The sequence below is a fragment of the Cervus canadensis genome, chromosome 22 (assembly GCF_019320065.1).
Source record: "Cervus canadensis isolate Bull #8, Minnesota chromosome 22, ASM1932006v1, whole genome shotgun sequence".
In the NCBI taxonomy this organism is placed as follows: domain Eukaryota; kingdom Metazoa; phylum Chordata; class Mammalia; order Artiodactyla; family Cervidae; genus Cervus; species Cervus canadensis.
In genome coordinates, this window is record NC_057407.1 from 42,485,960 (window position 1) to 42,495,880 (window position 9,921).

The 9,921-nt window shown below is 45.6% G+C and overlaps 1 protein-coding gene across 3 annotated transcripts; it reads right to left on the reverse strand.

Annotated features, from left to right (window-relative positions):
• Nucleotides 1–1,024: 1,024 nt before the first annotated feature.
• Nucleotides 1,025–9,832, reverse strand: CIDEC (cell death inducing DFFA like effector c). 3 transcript variants are annotated; one of them, XM_043442819.1, is made up of 6 exons: nt 9,751–9,832; nt 8,255–8,332; nt 7,235–7,388; nt 4,533–4,691; nt 4,264–4,448; nt 1,025–1,575 (listed from the first exon to the last, which is right to left on the reverse strand). In XM_043442819.1, the coding sequence occupies exons 2-6, from the start codon at nt 8,305–8,307 to the stop codon at nt 1,413–1,415; spliced, it is 714 nt and encodes a 237-aa protein (XP_043298754.1). In that variant the 5' UTR covers nt 8,308–8,332; nt 9,751–9,832; the 3' UTR covers nt 1,025–1,412. The 3 variants fall into 3 exon arrangements, with proteins under 3 accessions (XP_043298754.1, XP_043298755.1, XP_043298756.1); XM_043442820.1 differs by lacking the exon at nt 9,751–9,832 and adding an exon at nt 9,684–9,738; XM_043442821.1 differs by lacking the exon at nt 9,751–9,832 and adding an exon at nt 9,442–9,478.
• Between the last annotated feature and the right edge of the window lie 89 nt (nt 9,833–9,921).

The following is a 9,921-nucleotide window of genomic DNA, read 5'->3' on the forward strand; positions in this document are numbered from 1 at the left end:
GATACCTCATTGTAGTTTTGATTTGCATTTCTCTAGTAGTTAGCAATGTTGAGCATCTTTTCATGTGCCTATTCGCCATATGTATGTCTTCTTTGGAGAAATATTTGTTTAGATCGTCTCAATTTTTTATTTTTTTTTCTGTCGAGCTGTATGAACTGTTTATATATTTTGGAGATTAAGCCCTTGTTGGCCTCATTGTTTGCAAATATTTTCTCCCATTCCAGAGGTTGTCTTTTCATTTTGTTTATTGTTTCCTTTGCTGTGCAAAAGCTTTTGAGTTTAATTAGGTCCCATTTGTTTATTTTTGCTTTTATTTCCATTACTCTAGGAGATGGATCCAAAGAAAATATTGCTGTGTTTTATGTCAAGGAGTGTTCTGCCTATGTTCTCCTCTAGAAGTTTTATAATGTCTAGTCTTACATTTAGGTCTTTAATCCATTTTGAGTTGACTTTTGGGTATAGTATTAGAGAATGCTCTAATTTTGTTCTTTTACATGGAGCTGTCTAGTTTTCCTAGCACCACTTAATGAAGACACTGTCTTTTCTCCATTGTATATTCTTACTTCCTTTGCTAAAGATTAATTATCTGTAGGTGTGCAGGTTTATTTCTGGGCTTTTTATTCTGTTCCATTGATCCCTATGTCTGTTTTTGTGCCTATTCTGTGCTGTTTTGATTACTGTAGCTTTGTAGCATTGTCTGAAGTCTGGTAGGGTTATGCCTCCAGCTTTATTCTTTTATTGCTTTGGCAATTCTAGGTCTTTTGTTGTTCCAAATCAAAGCCCTTCTGGTAGGCAAATTTACTTGGAAACTGTCACTTACCATCTTGGTTACACAGTTTACTTAAGTCTAGTACTAGTTTCAGAATTAACTGCAATTTTGTTTTTGTTTTTTTTGTGGAAAAAGTGCTATTTCCTATAACCCCACATTATGGAGAATGGTTTGACAACAGAGTTCTGTCTTCCCTTAGACCTTTCCAGATAGAACCCTACTCTCACCTTGCAAAGAACAGAAGCACAGAAAATATATCAGCATATATAGTTTATTGTGACCTCTCTAACCCACACAAGTGGGTTGACTCAGGAGCATTTGAGATGAGAGACCGGGAGGCAGGCAGTGTAATGAAAGTAGCACGTGAAGACAGCTTGCTGAGGGGCAGCCTCCCTGCCATTGCCTGCTAGTGACGAGTCTTAGTCCGCTAAGCTACCTGGGGCCTGGAGCCAGGCCAGGCGAAGAGCCCTCCTTTCTCCTTTGGCTGGCCCAGCCCAGGTTTCAGGCCCTTCCCCCCACTTCCTCATTCATGGTCCCGTAGAGCTGAGGGAGATGTGGGAAGGTAAGAAGCTCTCTAAGCTGCCAGGCTTGTGGGTGCTACCAGCTGAGCATGGGGTCCCCAGTCTGGTCCTTGGCTGGGCTTTCACTGCAGCATCTTCAGACTGGTTGGGATGAGGGATGTGGCTTTGCCCTTGGGGGGCTGTCCCCGCTCTGTGGCATCCAGGAGCTGCTGCAGGTAACAGGAGGTGCCGAGCAGCATGTGGCCTGTGGCACGCATGCCGAAGAGGGCCCAGCGGAGAGCTTCCCTGGGTGGAATGCAAAGGTGTTAAGGTCAGAACACCAAGAAAACCCCTTCCTGCCTCCTCTAAATGCCTGCTCCCCCAGGCTCTGTTTCATAAACTGCAGAGTGAGGTGCAAAGAGAACAGATGTTGCCTTCCCTCAGCAGATGGGACAGGGTCTGCCTTAAGTGAGATGTCTGCGTATTCTCCTGCAAAATTCAAACTCCTTTAATCTTTCTAATATTGTTGATAACTTTGGATCAGCCAGATGGATCTACGTCACATAACCCTGCCCATTCACCACCTCTGTTCTAGACAGAAGTGTTACCAAGACATTTGTAATCTAGGTAGTTTTCAGAGTGCTGGATGTGAAGATCTCCCTGCCTGGCGCTGCGGTGCAAAGACAGCAGAACTCCAGTCAGACAGGCTTGAGTTCTCACCCAGCCTCACTGGCTGCGACTAGCTTGGCAAACTGCTATAGCTCTGGGCTGCAGCCCCCTCATCTGTGTCACACCACTTTGATCCCACACAGGGTTAAGGAGGTTGAAATAATATAAATCGTTTAATACAGGGCCTGATGTGTAGAAGAACAGGGGAGATGTCGGGTCAAGACTAGGTGGTTGAATGCTTGACTACTTTAACCAAATTCTTATCCAGATCTGTTTGAAAGAGGGTCACCACGGGTGTCTAGTCCTAGCAGGGAGAAGAAAACAAAAGGAAAATGAATTCTTCCTGGCTGATATTAAAATTTGTCTTCTGTTAACCTTCATTCAATAAATGAAACTTATGATTGAGGTGGAGGGGGACAGAAAGACAGTTTGAACCATGAACATCTGTACAGGAAAATCCTTCAGAAATGTAAAGGCTGTACCCGAGAAGAATACCCATTTCCCAGATTAGAGATCTGAGGCTTCAAACTAGCCATCTGGACATAGATAGGAATGAAATTATGACACATGCTACAATATGGATGAACTTTGAAAACATGATGCTAAGTGAAATAAGCCAGACACCAAAGGGCAAGTATTGTATGATCCCACTTACATGAGTTACCTAGAATAAGAAAACTAACAGAGCCAGGAGAACAGAGGTAAGTATGGCTGGGCAGGGCGGACACAGTGAGTATAATAATGGGTACAGAGCTATAGTTTGGGATGATGAAAAGTTCTGGGAATGTATGTACAAGTGACCATTGCACACTATTATGAATGTACTTAATGTCACTGAATTTTATACTTAAAAAAAAAAAGTGGTTAAAATGGTAAACTTGATGGTATGTCTATTTTACCACCATTAAAGAAAAAACACTTACTGACACCCTTAAATCATTCCAGGGATTCCAGCTTGCTATCATTATTGTTTTTCGGTACCAGTATGCCTTACTATGTTTAGGTCAGAGTCCCACTTCCCCTAGATGGACAGAGTTTAAAGACTGAAACTTCTTGCTCTAGATTTTGCAACCTGCAGACTGTTGGCAGCAAGCCCAGACCAAGAGGGGACATGATATGGGGCAGGAGGAAAATGGAACGTCTTGCCACAGAACCAGGCCTGAGCCTGCCGCTGAGTGTCATCTGTGGCAGGCAGAACCCCGCAGCCTCAGGTCCCTCATTGCAGACTGGAAATGCAGAGAATAAACTCGGAAAGCCAAGAAGGTCTGCTATGCTCTAGCCTTATACCTTCTGGCAGAACTCTGGAGACCCAGAGGAGGATTTCTCAGAAGCCCACTGTGAATGACAATTCATATGTAACTTCATTGCTTCTCCCATTATTTGAATTATTGCTGTGTTACCAGCTGACACAGCATTCTCCAAGGAACTGGAGGCTACAAAAATTCTTGCCCTCTGGGCGGTTGCTCTGACATCTTGTTTATCCCTGCATCTCTAGCTCACAGCATAGGGTCAGGCACACAGAGAGTGCTCAGTAAACACTAAATGAAGCAACTGGGAAGCGGCATCTGTCAGAACTAACTGGCAAGAGGCCAGCTTTGTGGTTTTGAACTAGTTGGCTACATTTGCTTAATGGGGTAAGAGTTCTCTAGAGCACCCCTTGGAGCAACTGAATTTGGGAACCACCACCATAACTGTACTTTAATTACATATTCCCATGCTTCCTTCAATACTTGATTAGACTTTCAAAAGTAAAGTAAAAAGATTTTTTTTAATTTATTAGACATATAAATGATGATTACCTATAAATGGCAGATTAATTCTGATCTATGGAAGGACAGTTATTTCATCCCTCCCACACCCATGGAAAAATCCAGGTTTGTATTTATAAATTTAGCTCAGCATTCTTGATGAATCTATACATGGGTGGGATTTTGAACTGATTGTAACTTCTTGCTGGTTCTCTCCTTAATTGGGTTCAGTAAAATTTTTGACACATGTTCACTTTTTAAAAGTCAATTAGAGGATTACCTAGGAAAAGTTACTACTTGAGGTGAAAAATAATTAGTTGTTATAGTGGAAGGTGATTAGGAAAGCTAAATGTATCCAGATTCCACCAGCAGGAGTGTATGAATCCCTTTGGTATACACTACTATAAACTAAAACATGAACGCAGCCATGAAGTCCTAGACAAATGCTAACTGTCATGGTTTGTCAGCATCAACACCAGTCCCAGGCTCCCAGAAGGCTGAGGGTGCACGGGAGAAGATAGGGCCGCTCCCATTGCTGTGTACCCACCCCAGCCCCAGCTAATCCCAATTCACTCACGTCATGATGCGCTTGGCCCCGGAGCAGTGCAGATCATAGGAGAGGGAGTATGTGCCATAGAGAGTTGCCTTCACGTTCAGGCAGCCAATGAAGTCCTGTGGGTTCACCTTGTATAGGTCGAAGGTTACTCGGGCCACATCGATCTTGGCAGGCTTGCGGGAGAGGGCGAGCTGGTACCTAGTGCTCTGCATCAAGACAAGCGTGTGGTTGGCATCCCTCAAGGATTTCTCCTAAGCTCCCAATATTCTCCCACGCAGGTGGGATGTCACCTGTTCTGATGGGGGCTGCCATTTCTGCCCCTTGTGGAGGACCATGAACACGGTGTCATCTGCCAGGGATTGGAAATACTCTTCTGTCTCTACAGTTGTGCCATCTTCCTCCAGCACCAGAAAGAAAGGCTTGTCTGCCAGCATCAGGGTATCCCGGACCTGGGGAATAAGGTAAGTGATGCTCTTGCCGTCATATGTAGCCACAGAGCTGGTTGCTGCCAGGACAGAATGAGTGAGCCAGGTTTTATAGGATGGGACTGAAACCCAGAGTTCTTGCTGTGGGGTCACCATCCAAAGAACCTATGTCATGGTATTCCTTATCTGACTTCATGGCTAATATTCTAGAATAGTGCTGTCCAATAAAAATATAATGGGAGTCACATATATAACTTTTAATTGATATTCACATGTCATAAAACTCACTCTTTGAAAAGTACACAATCCAGTGGTTTTTTACTATATTCACAAAGTTCTGCAGCTATCACCACTATCTAATTTCAAAACATTTTCAATCCCATTTTTACTCAAAGAGAAACCTAGTACCCATTAACTGTTACTCCTCATTTCCTCACCCTTGGCAACCTCTCCTCTTCTTTCTGTCTCTATGGATCTGTCTGTTCTGGACATTTCATATAAATGGCTTCTTTCACTTAGCAAGTTTTCAAAGTTAATCTGTGTTTCAGCACGAATATTTACTTTTTTATGGCTGAATAATATTCCACCAAATAGATATGCTACATTTTTAATCCATTCTTCAATTGATGAACATATAGGTTGTTTCTACTTTTTGAGTATCATAAATAATGGTGCTTTGCACTTTCGTGTACACATTTTTGTGTGACATATCTTCTCAATTTTCTTGGATATATACCTGGGATTGGAGTTTCTGGGTCATGTAATAACTCTATGTTTACTCTTCTTAGAGAACTACCAACCTGTTTTTCAAAGCAGTTGCATGATTTAATATTCCCACTAGCAACTTCTCCACATCCTTACCAACACTTGTTATTATCTGTCTTCATTTTAGCCATTCTAATGTTATGAAATGTTTTTTATTTTCATTTTCCTAATGACTAAGGATGTTGAGCATCTTTTCATGTGTTATTAGCCATTTGTACATCTTCTTTGGAAAAACATCTATTCTGATTTTTTGCCATTTTCAAGTAGATCCTCTTTTAAGAGTTCTTTATATATTCTTGATACTGGACCCTTATCAGATATGTGATTTGCAAATATTTTCACCCATTCTGTGGATTATCTTTTCATTTTTTGTTAGTGTCCTTTGATGCACAAAAGTTCTTAATGTTGATAAAGTCCAACTTTTTCCCTTTGGTTGCTTCGAGGTTTAGTGCCATATCTAAGAAACCAAGGTTATGTACTCTTATTCCTATGTTTTCTTCTAAGGATTTTATAGTTTTAGCTCTGCATTTAGGTGTTTGATCCACTTTGAATTAATTTTATGCATAATATGAGGGAGGGATCCAACTTGATCTTTGGCATTTGCATAGCCCATTGACTCTGCACCATTTGTTGAAAAGACTACCCTTTCTTCATTGAATAACCTTGGCATTCTGTCAAAAATCAATTGACCACAGATACATGGATTTATTTCTGGACCTTCAGTTATATCCACTTGATTCGTATGTATTATGGGCTAAATGGTATCCCCGTGAAATTCATATACTGAAGTCCTAATCCCAAAACCTCAGAATGTGACTATAATTGGAGATAGAGTCTTTACAGAAGTAATTACATTAAAGTGAGGCATTAGAGTGGGCCCTAATCCTAATGAGACTTTAAGAAGGAAAGGTGTCTTTATAAGAAGGAATGATTAGGGGCTTCCCTGGTGGCTCGGTGGTAAAGAATCCTCCTGCCAGTGTAGGAGGCACAAGTTTGATCCCTGGTCCGGGAAGATCCCACATGCTGTGGAGCAACTAAGCCCATGTACCACAACTATCAAGCCTCAGCTCTTGAGCAACTGCTGAAGCCCCAGCACCCTGGAGCCCATGCTCTGCAACAAGAGAAGCCACCATAAAGAGAAGCCTGCACATCACAGCTAGTGAGTAACTCCTGTTGCCTCAGTTAGACAAACACCTTCGCAGCAACAAAAACCCAGTGCAGCCAAAAGTAATAAATAAATAATTTTTTTTTTAAAAAGAAGGAATGACTAGGATAAGTTACTCCCAACCAAGTGGAGGGGGAGCATGGAGATGGGGAAGGGTGTCATTCTTGCCCACTGTTACTCCCACCCATCAGTATTATGTGTCCTTGGTTTCCTCTCTGGAACCTTACTGATCAATAGTTTTCATTTTTTTTTTCAATTGAAAAAAGTTTTTTTTCTCCATGCTAAGGGGCATGTGGGACCTTTCCCCCTCCAGGGATTGAACCCAGGCCCCCTGCATTGGAAGCACAGTCTTAACCACTGGACCACCAGGGAAGGCCAAGATTTCCTTTCTGATGGCAACTTCAATAGGCTGATGGTGCCCGTCTGGAGTCTGTCTGTCTGGTGACAGGAAGAAGGCAGTGCATTACCATTTGATACTAACAATAGACCAGTGGTATTTTTCAGAGCATGTCTTTCTTATGAACTCAATCCCTACTGAAGTCCTACCTCATGACACCAAGGCCAGAGGCAGCTATCAGCTGCCAACTCTCAACCAAGGTCCCCATGGTGAGCTGTGTGGAGGCAGGCCCGCCCCTACCTTGACATGGAGGTCTTCAAGACTGTGCGCCATGATGCCCTTCCTCACACTCCGGTCAGCAGTGGTTACTCTGCAGGGCCGGGCCCTGGAGGCCTCTGCACTGGGCTCCGACAGCTGCTGCTGGGTCACCACCGAAGTGCTCACTGCCGTGTACCTGGGAGTCATTGGGAGCATCAGCATGAGCTGTCTGCTGCCTTCCAGCCCTTCCACCAGAGGGTAACTCACTCCCCAGTTCTCTAGGCTCAGCTCAGCATGCTCCTCTTCCCCTGTCATCCACCCAGTCTGCTCTGCCTAGTCTTCCTCAAAAGCCTGCTGGATCAGTGCATCTTAGACTTTCGTGGACATATATGTCCCCTGGGGATCTTGTTAAAAATGCAGGCTCCAATTCAGTAGGTCTGGGTGAGGTCTGAGATGTTACATATGTAATGAGTTCCCGAGTGACATTGATGCTGCCGGGTCTCAGACCGTGACAAGTAGCCAGTGACAGAAGGTGGCCCAGCCTATGCCCAGTTACTACTTTCCTCTCTCGGCCTCCTTCTTATCATCTGTAATGTGAGATGAAACGGCAAAGCTGAGGTCAGGATAAGAGAGTTTTGAACTCAGATACACAATGGAGAACCAAAGGACTGCAAGGAACCTAGGTTTTGGAGTCAGGCAGACCCAAGTTCAAATCTTGGCTTCACTACACATTTGCTCCAAGAGAGTGCCCACCCTGTGCCTCAGTTGCCCTGCCTATTAATCTGGCATAATAATCCCCGCTTCTCAAAGTTGTGGTGAACTTTAAGTGAGATCAAGAATCAAAACCTTAAGCAGTGTCTCCATGTTTCTACTCAGGGTGTGATAGGAGGATTGGGAGGAGGCAGCAGCCTTAATATCTCCTGGGGACTTGTGGAAGGATCCCACTCCAGACCTCCTGAATCAGCGTCTGCATTTGAAAAGATGCCCAGGTGACTTCTCTATCAAGGTCTGCCCTACAGAGCACGTTAGTTCTCCTTCCCTTCCCCACTTGGCTCTCCTCACCTGGAGAGGGACTTAGGGTAGAGAAGGCTGAGGGACTTCATGGCGTATTCCATCCTCGTCAGCTGGATAGTGTTGGGCCTGGAAAGGAAGCAGAGATAGCCCATTGCAGGGGATGAGAGGCTTCTCTCTATCTTTTTTTTTTTTAATGTTATTTTGGCCACCTCACTGGGCATGGGGGATCTTAGTTCCCTGATTAGGGATTGAACCCCACCCCCTCTGCAGTGGAAGTTGGGAGTCTTAAACAATGGATGCCAGTAAAGTCCTCTCTTGTTTTTTGAAACAGTGCAACCCCACCTCCATCCATCAGGCCTCCACTCTGGTTTCCCCTCGCAGCTCAAACACACCTCCCCCAGCCCTTCTCCTGTCCAACCCCAGTAGACCACTGTGACCAAGTTGGAGACCCCCTCAGTGCCCAGGCTCAGCCCCCTTCAGCAGCCATGCCTCCCTCCCCGGCACCACTCACTCCATGTCTCTCTGACCCCTGGTTCCCATCACACTGATCGGGGAGCCCAAGTCGAAGTGAAGAGGCCCTGCTCAGTTAGTTTCCGTCCTTGGGGACAGAGTCCACTTTATGCTGGCAGGAAGTTAGTCACACCACCTTAGTGCTGGGGACCTTCCCTCACCTGTCGTCCGGAGACCTCCCAGGCCAGGCACCCCGCAGACTAAGCCTGCTCTTTCCAGTGGCTCCTTGAGCAATCCAAACCCCTCCGAAGGCTTCCCACTGGCCAAAGGGACTTTCTACCATGGTGGGTTCTATATCTGTTCTAATACTGGAGCTGCTACCCTAACATGGCTATTGAGCACTTGAAGTGTGCCTAGTATGACTGAAAAGCTGGATTTTAATCTTATTGAACGTTAACTGATTTAGATGTACACAACCACCAGGGCTGCGAGCTGCTGGCAGCCATTCTGGGCAGCACAGCTCTAGCCGACAGCCCTGGGCTGACCTGCCAGCCCTTCTTTCCTGAGCCTGCCTGATCCAGGCCTTCCTGCAGCCAGTTCCTCCACCAGCAGTGCCTCCCTCCAGCCCAGGGCTAAAGCTTTGCAGCCTTGAAGGCTGAGTTTCACTGCATTCTGTGATCGCTCACAGAATTTCCCCTCCATCCTGCACTTCCTTCTTCCCAGCCAGGTGGGCCTCGGTGTCCGCTTCTGCCACACTCCCTCCAACCTCTCCCTGGGTGCCTCACCCTGAAATGCTCTCCTGTTCCCACCCCAGCGCAGACCGCAGACCAGGCCTGGTGCAGAGCAAGGGGCTCAAGGAGTATATGGAGCACAGGCCCCTCCCTAGTCTTTCCTTTTGACAATGTGGGGGCCTCCCCAGGCCAGCCTGACTGTGAAAGCCCTCTGCCCCGACTTAGCACTTTCCCCTTCAGCTTGCTCCAGCCTCACTCCTCACCCCCAATCACAAAACTGCCAAGCCCCACTTCACCTGTACTCCAGGAGCCAAAACCAAACCTAAACCCAAACAAAAAAACCCAGAATATAAAACTCCTTACCTCCAGCTCACAGCCTTTTAACCTTCCAATCCTGCCCTGCTCAGCCCAACCCTCCCTCCACTTTATTTCCAGCTCCCAGGGCAGCCCCTCCCCTGGCCTTCAGCCCCAGCTGGAAGAGAGCATGGGCACTGAGTGTACGACTCTTACCCTTGGGATGGCAGGCCAGCCTCA

Excerpts from the sequence above, each read along its gene's own strand:
- CIDEC (XM_043442819.1), bottom strand. The coding sequence starts at position 8,307 with ATGGAATACGCCATGAAGTCCCTCAGCCTTCTCTACCCTAAGTCCCTC. Across the intron at positions 4,449-4,532 it reads GGCAGCCCCCATCAGAACAG|AGCACTAGGTACCAGCTCGC; the intron begins GTGACATCCCAC and ends GTCTTGATGCAG. Across the intron at positions 1,576-4,263 it reads GGGGCCAAGCGCATCATGAC|GGAAGCTCTCCGCTGGGCCC; the intron begins GTGAGTGAATTG and ends CATTCCACCCAG.